Genomic DNA, 17668 nt, shown 5'->3' with positions numbered 1-17668 from the left:
TGTTTACAGACCGTTTCACAGCCCTTTACCTGCAACATCACTTGTGTCAGGCCCATAAATACCCCTGGATATATAATGGTTGAATTAGCATAATGGTTAAAACACCGGCAGTCTGAGCACAAAAGGAAATGTCAACATGTTCTCCTCACCAAAGCAATTAGAGCCCCATTATGCTGCCTCACTGGAAACATCATCAAGGTTAAAGACAACCCATACACCCCTCTAACCTTTTTTATTCCGGAAACTGAAGTGTTTGTAAACAGCAGCACCGGCTCCCTGGTCCAGGATCACGTCTAATCAGCCCCCCTTTTCTTTCCGCCATTCCGTATATTAGCCAACATATTGGCCAACTGCTCACGCGAGGGAAACTCGGCCTTCCGCTGTCTGCATTAACAAGCATGCTATATATGATCATCAAGCTGGTAATATGTTCCTTTCTTTCAGTAGGTCGGTACAATTTGACATGCTTGCTTACACACCTCCAATCGATAGATTTGCTGATATTTAGGGGTGGGGGTGGGGTTGCTTGTTATTGCAAATTAAGACCTGTCAATAATATGCGGTGCACATGTGTTTGTACTGCATTGCAGATTTTTTAAAAATGTTGTATTTTACATGATTATATTTTGTGTATGAACAGTATGAAATTGTTCTTTAATGCTAGTGAAGGAACATCTTAGTATTGTGGAACAGATTTACTATGTAAATGTACAGTTAGGTACAGTTAATGCACAACATATTACACACACACGTCAGCACATCATTTAACGAAAAGTTATCTCAAGTTCGTTAAATTCTTTACTGTTCCAAAGGCCATGAAACTGCTAAAAATCAAAGGACCTTGTAAGTACTGCCACAAAACTGCAGAGGCAAGCAAGGGCAGCGAATGATGGTTCACAACCGCATTTCATTCTGTGAATCCTGCAAACTGCACGTGTGTGTGTGTGTGTGTGTGTGTGTGTAGGGCAGCACAAGACACCGGTCTTCATATGAACAACCCCAATCAGGAACCTGCTTCTGGGAATTGTGCTCCTATATGTGCTCATGACCAACATAAATATAGTGGGAACTTTCAAGAAATTATAAGGCAAATAAAATGTATTATATATTTTAAGGTGGCTAGGTTATATACAGTAACATTTAACTTAAATCAAAAACATTACATGCATACAATGATTTTTAAATATTAATCTCAAATACAGCATCATTATTCATAATTGTTCATTTCTATTTTTTGGTAAGAATGAATCTAATACTTTTACCTGCCTTTGGCCCACACAACATTCATTAAGTTATACCAGCGTGACAATTGCTCTCTCTGACCTCCGTTTCTTGCATTTAAAATGCCGCCCCCAATGTGCGACGCAAAGACACCCTCACATGGACACACACTGTGTCCAGCGCTGGATGATAAGTCACCAAGCCATGCCGTATTGATTGGGGTCTGGGAGACTTACCTAAAGAGGAGGCGGGGGTGAGTGATTGTGTTTTACAGAGAACATTATCACTTCAGTCCACAATACAGAGTCCTCTCTTCCGACACAGACAGAGACCACCAGGCCCGGACTATGAGACTTGACTCACTGAAGCGCTCAGTCCAATTTGAAAGCCAAATTGTGAGCTGAAGTAAAAAGCGAATGGTTACCGCGTGTCCGTGCAATTTTTCATTCTTACCGTGGACCAGATTTACAATACAATCTCTTCCCATTGCAGCCGTGGCAATAATCCTAATGGGTTCGGCAGCGGGCGGGGAAAGTTGCAGAAATACGTGCACTGCATGCACAGGCAAAGATCATGCCTTTTTTTATCTCAATCATGTGCTCTGCATTTTTTATCCACACGGATGAAATACAAGAGTCTGTCACCAGGATTGGTGCTGGGCATTGACTGAGCGCGTACGGCTCAGATGGATAAATCTGCCCGTTACGAGAATTTAAAGAACTTTTACTGTTTTATCTTGGTCTATTTGTTAGGTGGGAGATTTATGCCCCCGGCTCTGGCCTCCTGCCGGCAGATTAAATCTGGATCAGCTGACGAGGAGCACAGGCTGACTGCCATAATGCAAAATCGGAGATGATCTTGTCTGTTAAAAAATACCCCCCCCCCCCCCGAGTCAATGGCGGAGCCAAATGAAATCTCCTCTCGCCCCCTGTCCTCTTCCTCTCCTCCTTTCTGTCTGAAGAGGAGCGGCGCCGTACATATGGCAAGCCTGGGTAATCAGCGAGGATATCAGGCACTGATAGACTCTCGGAAGCCTTGTTATCAGCCAGGTGCAATCTGGGCCTGTGTTCTTAACAAGGAATTAAACATTTCTTCATGCTGCTGCCGCCACTTTAATTGATTGATGCTAAAAGTTTAGAAAATACAAGCTAGCCAGCTATTACAGAGCTCCAGCCGGGGGCCTGTGGGGCCACTCAGAGAGCAGCCGGCTCTATTGGAAGTGGCAGCTCACATTTTCGGCTTCAGCCGGTTCTGTCATCTCGGCCCTGGGTGTGTGTGTGCCTGCCACTTTATTCCAGAAGCAGGCTGAAAGACACATGTACTTGGAATCAGGGAATCAATAGAACACTTAATGAACAATTAGGAGAACAGCTGTAGGCCTGTCAAAGACCCATCTGTACATAGCTGGAAGTGGAGCGAGGAGGGGTGGAGTGGACATGGAGGAAAACACTGGGCTTCTTGCTTCTAGACATCAGGCAACCCCCCCCCCGCTTTCACCGGACTCTTCCCTCCCCGAAAACCCCGTCAACTCATTTTCACCCTTTCCTGATCCAGCAGCATCTTTCCACCAACAACGAGGCGTATTTATCCTCCAGCGCGTCCTATCGCCCGTTCCCTCAGCACACATTACACAGCTGCCCTGGAAATGTCCCCTCCCGTGCCATCCATCAGTCCCCTCGTCACAAAAACGGATCAATAAATTTGACAAAAACTCTGGCGTTTAATTAAAGCGGGCGTGAGAAGCGGGGCAGTTTGTTTTTTCTCCGCATGCATGGCCCCCGGCTCTTATTATTGCTTAAATGAATACATAATTGTATGCATTAGGAAATGGCCACTAAATCAAGCTGGCTTCAAGACAAAGGGCCAAGTGTGTCAACTCCGGCACACCACCCCGCTACCGGTGGATGACACGACTTTACCTCCGTCCTAACATATTCTGTGCGCATAAAGAGATATTCTCAGAAGCTGACAAATGAACTGATAGACGGGGGAACCAGGGCTGTCGGCCTGTCAGAGCCAGTGGCGACCTTACGTGCCAATCGGGTGGAAAAATAATCAACATCCATGCATGTACACAGTGAGATGTTGGATCGCTTTAACCTTCGCCTGCCATGGCAGACACATACATATGAAATACTTGGCCTGTGACTGACACGTCCCGCAGTTAACTAAGCACGGCGCACCAGCACCAAATGTGGGCCGACTTTCATAATTGACCTTGGACACCCTCGGTTGTGCTTTATTTAAACTTCATTTAAGCAGGACAAACCGTAGGCAAGGTGAAGAATACGGCCATAATAGATTAGACGGGAATCCATTATGCATTGCATATGAGAAAAGGGCCCTGGACCTGCTTAAAACTATATTTTTAGTACTGAAAATGAATGTGTTCACACAATCCGTTTCATCATTTTAAATGGCCTTTTTTAGTATATTAGGTATATGTGTTGAGAAGGCCTATATTTCAGCTGTGCGGCAGACTAATGGGTCATTAACAGATTAATGTGCTTTTATCTATCTAGTTGCTGGATACTATTTCTAGTGCACTGTACATGCTATTCTGTTTAAAGATTATGCCTTTCTACTGTGTTTTGAAAGCAAAAATGATCTGTAAATTTCATATATGCATAAACGACACCACACATGAACAGACAACAGGGACACCCACCATGTTATACTTCTCCATCTTTTCACGCTGTTATTTGCTTAATATTTATCTATGACGATGGTCCACTAAAAGCACAGGCAACGATGAGGAATATAATTTTTTATCATTGTAATTTCGGGCATAATTAAAAAGGGTTAGATTGTAACATCAGGTTTATTCTTTTTAACACGGGCACTGATTAAGCTGATTCACCAGTGCAATTATAGCAGAATCCCTGTTAATTACCCAGGGTTTTATTGGGCCTTGGTTCGTTACATAAAGCCTGCAGTTATAGGGTAAGAGGCCGAGGTATGACTTGCCCAGAGGAGATGTAGGAGAGACGTGAGTATATATATCTTTATATATATGAATCTTTACAGTCCAAGGAAAAGATGTCCCCTATCCAGACCCAAATCATTTCACATGTGATAAAGGCCCAAACTCACCATGGATTCTGCTTGCATGGGAGGTAATGATGCACAGGCCAACGACAGAACCCACAAATACATGGGCAGAACCCCATTCTAACACATACTGCTACTTCTATTATAGCTCTAAAAAACACACTTATTAATGACCGATCCTAAATAAATTAAGCTTGGCTTAGACAGTCAACTAAATGAATTAATAAAAATGTTCTGTTTTAGACATCTGAAAGAGTTCCTGATGATTATCAATGACTATCAGCATAAATAAATGAATGAAACTGCTCAGCACAATCAACTTCAGTGTTGTGTAAGGAAGCACCACTAGATGTCACTGTCTGAAATGAGATGTCAGGTGGAATAACAGTTGCAGATATCACACTAATTAGAATTGACACTGATCACTCAGAAATAAAAATGTACATTTAACAGTTAGCGAAAATATAAGTTGGCTCAATATATTGTGTCGGTGAGGACCAAGGTAAAGTCAACCAATGTGTGTGTGTGTGTGTGTGTGTGTTTGTGCACATGACACACCAACCCCCTCCTCCACTGGCCCTGTCCCATTTCGACACGAGAGCACACAGAGCTGACTCGACAGCCCAACAGCAGGTAATATCCTGCGCCTTCAGGCCCACCCGTGTGTTGCTGCTGGATGTATTTGGTTAGTAAAACATGACAGAGGGTCGGCCATGCCTGAGAGGAGAGGGGAATGAGGAAGCCCTTGCTTCCCTGCACCGCCTGGGAGCTGTAGAGGAACGCCAGCAAGATTTCCTGTCACTGAGAGGAAATGGGAACAGGCACATACATCTGTTATCCAAATGTTAACTTCAGGGCCCACCATGTTGTCACAGTGGGCGGGGGTTTGCAAACAACAGCAAAGGCCTTCACCTGTTTATTTATTTGCTTTCAGTGACATCACAAAATATATGAAGGGTTCCAACATTTTTTCAAATCCATGGGTCATAATTCAGCAAACCTGTTTATCTCAGATTATGTTGGGCATGGATCATCGGATCCTTCCATATTGACACAAGCCTTTCCACACCCCCTTTTCACTTAATTCGTATTTGTTTTTTAATAATGCAAAAGAGTGGTCATCAGATCCTATATGTCATTTTTAATAATAACACATATCAAAAAGCTGGTAAAATACAATTTCTAAGGAAAAAAAATGTTAAGGCTGAAATTCGTAAGGACGGAGCATTAAATAGCTGAGGACAGAAGATGCCACACGTGTTAGCAAGTAAGTATGTTTGCAAGTGCAGACGTTCCTCAGCCCCAGACGTATGTACTGTATGCATACGTGTTTGCTACTTACATTCTGTCGTCGGCTACAAATAAACTAGTTTGTGCCAGGATGAGATTTCAAAGTGGGGTGACTCCTTCAGCACTCTCAGTAGTGCCAGAAACATTCAGCAGGAGCAGTGACAGTGTAACACACACACACACACACACACACACACACACACACACACACACCAGTTTACTGTTTAAATCAGACACTGATGTTCAACACCCTGGCTTGAGTAATGGTATCAAGTGGTAAGTGGAGACTGGGAACCTGCGAGTTTGTGACTTACAGATCCCTGCTCCGGTAACAGGGACCAGGCCAGGTTTAATTCCCCGGTACATGCCCTGCGTTATCCATCATGCCCCCTGGCCATACTAGACAGAGTGGGTGCGAGGTGGCCTCCACTAATTGAGAGGCTCTCTGCATTATAAATGCAACTGTTTCGAACGAGCTTCCATCAGCGAGGGGTGGTCGAAGGATTGCACCACACACATCCGGGGTGTAGAGATGACTGCTTTCACACCATGTTGACATAGCCTGTGCCCCCAGATGCTTGTAAAATATATCCAGGCACTTCTGTACCCCTCTTATGAGGGGTACAATATCTATAGAACAGTAGGAGCCAGATAATACATTAAAACTAACATTAAAATGAACAGTGATGGAAAACAAAAGTTGAATAGTAGCTTCAAAGCTCATTGGAACAGATTGCCAAAACTGAACTTGAGGTATAACCCTGTCTTCTGAAAGAAATTTCATGATGGTTGGAAAGAGCATATCATAATTTTTTCTGTTCTAATTAATCACTCAGTTACACTTGTATCATTTGCAGAATGGGACTGTCATGAAAGGTTTCGTGTTACAACAGTATTCTATGATCAGGGACAAACTTAGTCTCCCCACATTCTTCCAATTTCCTTCTCAAAAACAATTTTCTGTCATTAGATTATGGAGGGCAAAGCCTGGTTCGAGATCTGTGTTCTTGATGGCAGCATCTTCTGCCGGCGCCGCCAGGATCATGCTCCTAAGCTGTCACATCCCATTTCCTCTGCATGACCCGCACATACAAAGGAGGTGCAGAAAAAGAGCAGAACTGTCCAAACAGTGGACAGAAAGATGCCTCTCTCACAGGCCACTTCCCTTTCATCGCTGGAATTTTTGCTGGGATTTGATTAGATTTGCAGGAATCTGGCCCCATCAATGCGGCTATTGGCAGCTGTGCTTAACATGGTGTCGGGGAGGGGGGCCGGTGCAGCACAGCCGCTGCTCTTTCGCAGCGCTTTTCCTCCCCTCAGGGCCATGGCTCATTAATCAAATATTCATAGGGGAGCCTTGTAAATACGGGATGAACACGGCTTCACCCCCCACTACCCCACGGCACAAACGTCCTTTCATGTGGCGCTGACATAAACGTTGGCATGTTACTGCATTCTTAATGTGCCATGCACCCCCACCCACCCCCTTCTGCACCCGCGCATCCTAAAAACAGCCCCGTATGAATTTACCGATCAGACGCGAGGCCTGGAAAACGCTGCTAAATCACGGCATTGTCAGGGACTCCACAGAAGAACAGAAACTTCCTTTCTCGTGCGGAGAACAGTCCTCATCACAGAGAGGAAGCTTGTTCTCAGTCTCCCGCCAATGATGCTTCCAGTCAGACACTCTGCTCCTATTACAAAAATTTGTATTTAATATGAAAATAACCAGACATTGTTTGAACGCTGCAGCAACATAGGCATTACCCATGACAACGCTGACCCCGTTCCACTGTCAGTGGAACAAGGAGCAACTGTCTCAACTTCCTGTCCTAATAGCCTATGGAAAAATGATGGGCACTTAACACTACAGCGTGAGAAACCTCAGAAGACACATACACTCAAAACATTTTTCCTTTAAAAATATATAGATCATTTTTTTATTGTTCTTCACTGTAAAAACCCCAACAAGACTAACTTTGACAACATTTAAAAAGTTAATATTGTTTAAATATATAATAATGCTGGGTCATTAGTGACATCCTTTTGATCATAGAATTTAAAAAATGAATGGTGTATTACTGAGCTAGAACCCTGGCAATGAACAATAAATGTAGTCTCACACACACACACACACACACACACACACACACAAACACACACATACACACATTCAGTGACATAAACCACATTAACAGCACAGACACCAGTGCTTACACCTTGACAAGTTAACAGAACTTCATCAGTGCGAGAACAAGGAAGTGCTGCTGTTTGTCCTTTTGCAGTTAATTAGCAAATTAGCTCTTTCTTGTGTATGTGTGTTAATTTTGGGGGGAAAAAAAACAGAAGTCATGCTTGTCTTAATTAGTACCATTAAAATTTTGCCCTGCATCACTATAAATATTTTCTTTAGAAAGTGAGATACATGGTTTGGACATAATGACTTAAAATGCTAAATCATTTTAGCAAAGTCAAATGAACTTTGTTAATAACAGCAATTAATAACTAAAATATTACTGTGGTTAAAGTCCAGAAAATTTGAGAATAGCAGAAGGTTGTTTTCTAAAAAACCAATTAACGTCACACTAAAAATGAATCCAGACACAAAAAATGTACACATTGGCAGCAGTTGTACAGTTTCAGTGCAGGCTGAACTTACTAATCAACACAGATCTTAGCAGTTCTGTACTTGTTAAGTGCAACCCGAGGAATTGGCACTACATTTGCTGCCAATTGAATTCAGCTTGGCCCCGGCAGTGTTTCTACATTACAGTCTATCCACTGTCAAATGCATTTAACTAGCAGCAAGTGTCTTTTTCTTTTTTATTTTGGCAGAGCACTTTGCTTTTTGTACTGACACCCATCCATCTCACTTAACTAAAAGAACAATAAGACTCCACCAACTGCCTATAAAAGTCTTGCATTAAAATACAGCACAGAAATCAGCCGTTTTAAAACACAAAAGCCCACGTAGTTCACAATTAGTCCATAGAATCCATAGCAACCAACTATTTAAATCGAACTGTCGAATTTCAGAGCGGGGTAAGTCAGTCCTGAAAATCTGTGTGAAAGTGTGAGTAAGGTGTGTGAAGAGTTTCTCTCACAGTGACTCACAGCAGCACAAAATCGCCGGCTGTGGCCCCTGCACGGCGTGTATCCCTGATAAAGGGCCACTCCCTCTTCTCAGCCGGGCCGCTGAGATCGTAGTCCCGCCCATGGCCGTTCATGAAGGTAAAGGCAGGGTACTTTTCCTTCTCCGAGGGCTTTAGTATCTGTTGCACATGAAAACACAGAAATGATGAAAAGAAAAAACTACAGTGCACTGATTATTAACAATGCGACCACATAAAAATCCTTAGACTTATGAATTCAACCACCTAAATAAAAAAAAAAAGTTACATTTATTTCGCTGGAATTATTCCTTTTTGACTTATGTTGGTGGTGAGCATGGTATCCACAGTGGTGATCAGAGACAGAAGCACGGGGGTGGGGGGATTGATGACTGTGGGATTCACAGCTCAATGCTGCCACCTGCTGGCCAGCATTATCACTGCAGTATTACTGAACACTACTTTCTGCCACCTACATTTACATTACATTTACAGCATTTATCAGACGCCCTTATCCAGAGCGACTTACAATCAGTAGTTACAGGGACAGTCCCCCTGGAGCAACTTTGGGTTAAGTGTCTTGCTCAGGGACACAATGGTAGTAAGCGGGATTTGAACCCGGGTCTTCTAGTTCATAGGCGAGTGTGTTACCCACTAGGCTACTACCACCTGGACATTTCTGTCTCCCCTACTCTCCTCACTTACCTTTGACAGCTCTTTGCTAATTCTATCATAGTCTTGGACACTTTTGGAGTAGAAGCCTATTGTGCAGCTGGGGTCCATTTTGTTGAAAGGCATCTTCTTTGGCGATGGGCAATGAAATGACTAAAAGAGTTTTTATAAATACAGTTATTAGCATTATATTCCCTGTACAGTGCCATTATTCACATAATACTCATTGCACTACATATGTTATAGGTATCAGTCATTCATTAATTCATACATGAAAACAAATATGGTGAAAATGGTCAATATTTAAAATTTAAGCAAAATATAAACTCCAGGATGAATCTAAACAAGTAGCACATACCACACACAACACAGAGACACTGAAGATATGATATGTTGAATGTGTCTGAAGATAAGATATGTGTGTCTGATATATAACAGGTGGGTACAAGCAGGGATGAGTTATTCGTGTATATATTTTAACTCCCTCCACACTGACACAGGCTCTCACATGGGAGAGCAAAGAGTAAATCAGGCTCAGTTGCATCCCATAATTGAGTAGGGGGGCTGCTTTAAGATTCATGCCCTTAAGTACTAACAGACACTATTAAATTCCCATTGCTGTAACACGGTCAGCTCTTTGTAATTTCACATTACCTGGAGAGGAAAATCACTTTTGCTGACGTCCACAAAAGACTGACAGTAATGAGGATCCATGTAAATCAAGCTGTCATCTGCAAGGACAAAACAAAAGACAAGTTATTCAGAAAAAAACATTATTAGAATGCATATGCTCCCAATTTCTATGCAGAGCAGCTCAAAGTCACAGAGCCCACTTCCTCTCGCTTAGATGTTCACACTGAGCATTTTTTTTCTTCAGACAACCCCCCCCCCCCGCAGTACCCTTCATTCCTTACCCACCATCGCACAAGGATGGATTAAATTCCCCACAAAATCAAATCTGGTTGTGTAAGCACATTCTTTATGTCGCAAAAAGGAGGCTGTCATTTAATTTTGGTGGTGGGAAATTACTTTTACAAACACGCAATTATATTCCCCCTATTTACATATGATGAATGCCAGGGCAAGGTGCCGCCTGGCAGGGAGAATGTATTGCTTGTCATTTAGCTATCATCCGGCACTGTGCTTCAAATTGGTAAAATGTAAATGGGTAAATATTGACTGCCAAGATGTACAACTGAAGGTTCCCGCTGCCCTGTGAGGGTGATGGAGAGCAGGCCACTTTTTTGGGGGGCCTGCAGATGAAATTTTATGCATGCCTCTCGTATGGAAATCAATTACATAGCATGGGCGGCCCACATGTGATGAATGAGAGCCATTTTGATGGGTCCAAGAAAATAAAACGGATAAAAAGAGATGGTGTAAAAAGCACTGTTGAAACCCTCCCCTCCCCAACGAGTGGAATACATTACCTTACATTGTCTTCTTTAAAAAATGAAGAATTATGCCAAATGAACTACTCTACTAGGGCACTGGGAGCACTAACCTTGAAATCCAACAAAGTAGTAGGCCTGTTTAGGCTTCCCCCCAATGATCCCAATGCAGTACTCGACACTCAGTATGCCCTGCAAAGGTTTCAAACCATGCCATTTACACAAGAGCATTAGGGCTTTCACACTTAAAAGCAGCTAATATGTTGGTCTGCATGTTCTTTAAAAGTGCTCTCCATTTCAATTCAATATAAAACAAGAAAAGCAAACAACTGCTGAATAAATAACTTTTTATACATAACTGTTTATATTCCTTCATGAACAAGGATAGAAATCTCTATAACCTCTATATATAATGTGTACTCTGTTCCTGCCAGAGTCAGAATTGATAGCACACACACAAGAAGTTTTGAACTGGCCCTTGGTGTCTGTCAAGCAACACAATAAAACATAATACAATACATTGCACAGTAGGGCACAATATACACAATATGGTTTTATTCATTAGATTTTGGGTGCCTATGGTACCATGAAAGTTTAGACATTTACCTTGACAAAGTTGAAGTAGTCTGGGTTGATCTTCTCACCACCAAGACGGATAGGAATGAGGATGATGACGGCCCTGCAATTCATGGGAAAGTCTGCATCTGGTCCCTGTGCCCTTTGTCGAGCCATATGGCTGTCAATAACATCTGCACTGTACACTGTGAGAAAATCAATACCAGAGAGGTCGGCCATGGGTTATCAGTCTGTTTGTCTCCCTCTTGGTCTGCATGTGTCACTGTAGAAGTCATATTGGTAAAAGTACACAAACCAATAACAATACAGACAGAACATAACCAAATATAGAAAAATAACAAAAATAAAAACTAAACTGAATTGACATTTATCAGAAATTATAATAAATACCCTTCAAATCCTGTCCTTTCACAATGCTCAAAATGATAATTTCAATAATGATTGATTTATGTAATTCCTGCATGTAGTCAATAGATTTATTACTAATTGATACATTATATTATCAATTGAAGGGCAGTGGTGGAAGCAAAACCGTAATCAGAAGGTTGCTGCCAAAGTGCCACTGAGGTCACCTTGAGGAAGATACTGTACCCACACACTGCTCCCCAGGCACCTTTCATGGCTGCCAACTGCTCACTAAGGGTGATATACAGCAATATTGTGCTGTAGTTCTCAAGACTGGTCTTGGTTTCTAGACCAATTTTCTGTGGTCTTGATCTCAACACTATTTGGTCTCGGACATAGTGATCTTTTTGGGATGAGGGTGAAAAAAAGAGAAAACAGTGCATCCTCACAGAAAAGTATCATTATTTTATGCCTAAATTTATATGCAACCAGTTTTTGCATGCAAACGCAGTTTTCTTTTGCCTATTAGTGAGGTGTGCCCGCTGCTGGCTGCAGATCGAGGAGACGGTGGGGTGCTGAGCGGCTGAACGGCACCTGATAATCGCTGATAATCCTCTTGTTACTATGAGAAAAAAAAACTCCTTAATTCTGACAAAGAACGTCGTGTATGCACGCATAGTACAGTCATTTGTTCAGGGGGAGATATTTTGTGTTTTGAAAGCAGCTAGATCACCACTACACAGCCACTTAAGTACCATGAAATTATCTTGTGCACACAAGTTTATGTACCATTGTACATAAGTTTAGGACAGTTGTTTTGTAGGAATTCAGACAAATTATTTTTCATGAGAAGCCGTCGATACACCCATTAATACACACACCAAAAGGTCCTAACTTGTCATATGAATCAATGTGCCAAATATAATTAGGTCCTTTTGAGAAGTACTGTCTCCTGTGAAATGTTCACTGGACCTTGTAATTGTTCTGTGTAGTCCTTCCGTCAGCTGAGCCTGTTATTTTTCGGTATGTGCAGAAAATGATTCCAGCTGATTAGAATCTCATGTCTATGTGAAAGAGCAGCCATAATTTCATCATTATATGACATTCCAAAATGAAAATTAACTTGAAAAAAAAAAGAAAATAAACTCTCCATCATGAAGTGTTTAAAATTAATGTAATTAATTAATTTTAAAATAAATTTTTTCCAGTTCATGGTTCTTTGGGGGCTCAGTAAACTACCGTTTATTAAGTCACTAACTGTAGATTATTGAACCAGAACTGTCTTACTAATGTTAATTGGACAAATTTTCTCAAAAATGTATTTAAGAGTTTGAGAGCCAAATGTCTATTGTCTTCAATTCAAAGCAAAGGATAATTACATAACCATATTGATAGCACACCCAAGACCTCTGTTCCTGGTATAAGAGCCTTGATATGAACATCTCTCTGCTACATCCCATCGCTTTCCCTTGATAAGGTCTGATAAAATGGTTCTAGGAGAAGATTGCTGAGAATATTATTTTCCATCAGGTTTTGTAACTATTACAAATGTGGGAGATTTCAAACGAGAGAAATATGGAAAAAATAATTGAAAAGATGACATAATGGCACTGCACAACAAAACTTTTTTACTCTACAGTTGATCTGAGTAATGTGATGTCGATTCTAGCCCCAGACTGTTTTCGATCTTGGTCTCGGTTTCGACCAGCTTTGGTCTTGGTCTCGCCTTAGTTTTTCTTTGTCTCAGTCTCGATACCCTCATGTCTGGGCAGTGTCTTGGTTTTGATACCCTCTGGTGTCTGCAATGTCTTGGTCTCCGTTTAGGAGGTCTTGACTACAACACTAGTGATGAGCTAAAAACAGAGGACACATTTTGTTGTGTGCACCGTGTGCTGTGCTATTATGTTTCTCAATGTCAATAATAGATATGCTTCCTTTTTTGGCATGAAATATAATTTTTTTCATAATATAGCGATATAGTGAGCAACATAAAATCCATTGTTTTTTTACCCTGTTCAACAAGCAACTCTTTTGCATGGTCACAATCATGCAACTTCATCTAGTGGTGCTTCCTCCTTAGACACTAAATACTGATTAACCTCTACAAATTACAATTAGGGTCATACTATTTATTCATACCTATTTTTATCAATTGTCATTAGAATGTTAATTATCATAAGAAAATGTATAAACGTAGGATTAATCATGATACATTACTTCATCATACCAATATCAATTACAATAGATCAATATCAATGGTGAAAAATATGGCATTTCTTACCAGTGCAGTCCTGTGCTACATAAACAGCTACGCCTTCCAGCTCAGGAATCGTTGCTTCATCTACTGCTTTTCTAAAGGAAGAAAGGAAAGCTTGCATTCAAACTAAATATATGTTCTTTCAAAATGTACAATTATGGAAATTCATTTAATTAATGAAGCATAAGACCCACCTTAAAATATGTGCGACCAATGCAGGACCATACCAGTCTCCTGCCCGTTTCCCAAATATTCTCCCCATTTCCACCAGCCGCTGCACACCAAGCAGGGCATCAGGCCCATCCCCAAACCAGGACACCACAGTTCGGTGATACACCTCTTTCAGGTGGCTGTGTGCTTCATCTGCCCCTCCCTGGGCCTCATAAAAAGGCAAGGGTGCCACAGGCCTCTCCCCCTGCAGAGAGACCTCCAATGTAGCCACCAGTTTGCGTGCTGCCATGCTGGTCCAGGTTTCAGCATCCAGGCTCTGCAGGGTCAGTGCCTTGGACCATGCCCAGTCTGAAACATATTTTGATCAAAAAATAAAAATAACTGCAAATAAACATATTATAATGACACATTTTTGTTGCCATAAGTAAGAAGCAAGACTTCCGAAACTCACATCTGAAGTTGAAAGTGGACAAGCTAAAAGTGACCCTTTAAGAAATAAAATGTACTTTAAGCTGCATCAAATCTCCTGAAATGGTTAAGATTTTAATGAAAATGAAAGAGGTCATCTTTCTCGAACAAAAGTCCAATTATAGTATTCAGTATCGCCAATAATTCATTTTAAAGACAATTTCACCTTACAAACAGGGTGGGAACCAGTGATGGTGGAGGTAGGAGTGGACAGGACTGTAAAAGGGCCTACCTACGGACAGCGGTATTAACATAATGACCTTCCAAAGTGTCAGAAGTTAAGTGATCAATAAATAACTTTAAGTGACCATGAGTCATTTTATGGAGAAAGACTTCTTTAATGACATATTTCATATTCATCCGAAGGACCAAAGCTCAGTTAAATATTGTTTTCCAAGTGGTAACATAAAACTTCGGAATGTGGCACATTTTATTGCTTATCAGGCAGCTAATTCTAAGTAGAGAAACACAGCTCTCAATGCTGTTCGAGTAAAGTTCGATTTAAGATGGAAGAAGCTACATTCTTCCCCCAAGCAGTCAGAGCTCTCAATGCACTGCCATCACCAAAAAAAATTATAAACTCAACAACAAAACATTTCCAGCCTTATGCACCTGATAACATACTGACCATTTTGCACATGTTTGTCTTGTGTGTCCTGTTTGAAATATCCAACATATCCACTTACAAGCATCCTGCATGATGTTCTCCAGTTATGTCCTGTTCATTGTACAGAAATGTTGGACTTTTCTCTTATAGAGATCTGCACAGTATTTAGGTTTTAGTTGTAGTTAGTATGAAACATTGTTTCAGTACATGGTATAAGAGCATTCTGGTGTTCAAACAAGAACATTAAGCATTTCGCGGTCTCCAGTAAGTGCTGTTAGAGGACGCCAAATGCCTGAGACATTACTGGATTATATTCCACATACAGTAGACAAAGAGCAACGCTTGGGGACATGAATTAGGGAAAAGCTTTGAATTATCCTGCAGCACAAACTAACCTCTGCCCAGAAAGTGGACGATCAAGGCTTGAGCAAGCATCATTTGCCCTGCCCGCAGAGTGCAGCCCCATCCACAATCTGAAGTGAGCGCAGAGTCCGGGAGCGCCGGAAAGTCTTCTCTGTACGTCAGCCATAATCGGGAGGCAAAGTCTTTCCGGAATTCCTCCACATTTCCCATGACAATCTCATCGTCTGTTGACTCAATGCTACGGTTCTCGGCGGGGTTTTCATCATCTGCGGAGATAACTCAGATTTCAGATGCAGGCAACTTATACGGCATTACGTCTTGTACACGTGTTCTTTACACGTTTACCTTCAGCTTTAAAATGGTAGCACCTTCCGAGTAGGAAAACCGGTGAATTTCTGCTAAAGGAGGTTTTAGATTTCAGAGCCCAACCTGAAACAGATGAAAAATAGAGTGCTTTATAAGAAAAAAAAAGTTGGGTTTTTCATTAAAAAACATATATATAATTTCTACAGATAATATATGTTTAAAAAATAGGAATGTATGAATATAGTGGGAAGAAAAGAAGACTTCAAAGTCATTTAAGTAAGATGACCTTTCAAGAAAATATTGAATATCTTGCTGGTTTGCCGTTTTTTCTCGCCCCAAGCCACCAAAACCCGGGGAGACGCCTGGTCCTGAGCTTACTGTATTTCACGTTGTGCCATGCGGACACAAACTTGGACTTCAGCTTCTCCACCTCGTCGTTCCCGTTCTCCATGTTGGCCGCCGCGGAGCACCCATCCCAGCTGCTGTGAACACCGGGAGGTCCTGCGGCGAATCCTGCAAGCGCGGACGTGTCGCGGACCAAATTAACTCGTGAAAATCAGGGATCTTTTGAAACCTGGGAGCGTCACGCGCCGACGAACGACCGTGCAATTTGTGTAACCGGGTCCTCGGTCGGTAAACGGGGATGTGGACTTATCTGTAAATAGCAAATGTGACACACAGCCGTCAGACGTCGCAAACCAGGAAGAACGAGGCACGAAGATCTTTAGTTAGTAGAAGCAGTCGAGTCACTGAAATGTGTAAATGGTACTGGCGTAAATGGTACTTTAGGAAATATGTGGAAAATCCTGCGTTAATCGGTCGTACTTACGGGACCGAATACTGCTCCACTGTTTACATTTTCAGGAAGCCCAGACAGACGTCCTCCCGGCGCCTACGTCACCACGTATGACCAATGGGCGTGGTTTTTGGACGCGCGCCGCGCCCCTTGATTTAAAATCCCACTATTTAATCAACATATTAACCATAAACATTTAATGTTTTTTTTAATTAACATCAATGATAGGCAATGACTGACTGATTTGCATATATATATATATATATATAATCATAAACATTAGCTTTAATATTATTTTTTGTTGAAAAGTATAACAATTTATTTCTCTACAATGTAGGATAACCATAAAATATCATATACGCAAACGGATGCACTTCACACCATTTGCTTGTCTGATGGCTTCCTCTCTTTCCTATTGTAGGAAAAGCTTTCCTACAGCACAGGATGTGAATCATACTCGACAATCCATATCCTGAAAGACAATGGTGTTACGGGGTTGAAAGAGCTCAGTTCAAAACTGCTGCTGTAGATGCATTTAAACAGTTTCCATACAATTGCAAACAGTTGCATTTAAGAGGTTTATTGTGTAGTCATCATAAATATCAATAAATATTTTAAGATGATAAACTCTATTGCACTTTTTTTATAAGCCTTACGGTAGCTGGCTGTCACACGCTGTTGTGTTGCCAGACACGGTTTGTTTAGGTGATTTCACCGCCCATTATTGTTTATATGCATGGTGTTTATTCTGAAGCTCAGTCAGAAGTAAAGTTTTTTAATTACTAGTAACAGTTTAACTAGATTTTTGTCCATTTTGAAGTGCCAACGCATGTTGCACATTTTGGATTTGCAGTGCATTCCATAAATATTTGACAATTTACGATATTAAAGGCAAATGTTTATGCGACAGAAATCTCGCGCCAAACCTTGATTGTTTCCGAATTAAAATGAAAGCGCAAAATAAAAAAAAAAAACAAAGTTAGATTTCCCTAGCGACTAGATTCTCCGGCGAGATCTGGCAACCCCCCAGCCTCAGCCTGCCTT

General features: G+C 41.4%; 1 protein-coding gene across 4 annotated transcripts in view; it reads right to left on the bottom strand.

The window, feature by feature from the left end:
- atg4c (autophagy related 4C, cysteine peptidase) overlaps positions 1-16866 on the bottom strand; it is a 24033-nt gene extending 7167 nt beyond the window's left edge. The window contains exons 1-11 of one of the 4 annotated variants that reach the window (XM_029000602.1): positions 16658-16866; positions 16207-16577; positions 15868-15951; positions 15555-15788; positions 14108-14432; positions 13938-14008; positions 11342-11496; positions 10849-10927; positions 9999-10075; positions 9378-9497; positions 8677-8834 (exon numbers count right to left, since the gene is read on the bottom strand). In XM_029000602.1, the coding sequence (XP_028856435.1) occupies positions 8677-8834; positions 9378-9497; positions 9999-10075; positions 10849-10927; positions 11342-11496; positions 13938-14008; positions 14108-14432; positions 15555-15788; positions 15868-15951; positions 16207-16279 (1376 nt within the window). In that variant the 5' untranslated portion in view covers positions 16280-16577; positions 16658-16866. Of the gene's footprint in view, positions 1-7471; positions 8835-9377; positions 9498-9998; positions 10076-10848; positions 10928-11341; positions 11497-13937; positions 14009-14107; positions 14433-15554; positions 15789-15867; positions 15952-16206 lie in introns of those variants that run through there. The other 3 variants (XM_029000601.1, XM_029000600.1, XM_029000603.1) reach the window with 3 other exon arrangements.
- Between the last annotated feature and the right edge of the window lie 802 nt (positions 16867-17668).

This window comes from Denticeps clupeoides, chromosome 13 (assembly GCF_900700375.1).
Source record: "Denticeps clupeoides chromosome 13, fDenClu1.1, whole genome shotgun sequence".
Classification (NCBI taxonomy): Eukaryota; Metazoa; Chordata; class Actinopteri; order Clupeiformes; family Denticipitidae; genus Denticeps; species Denticeps clupeoides.
The sequence above is the reverse complement of the archived record's forward strand: the minus strand, read 5'-3'. Positions and strand labels throughout refer to the sequence as shown.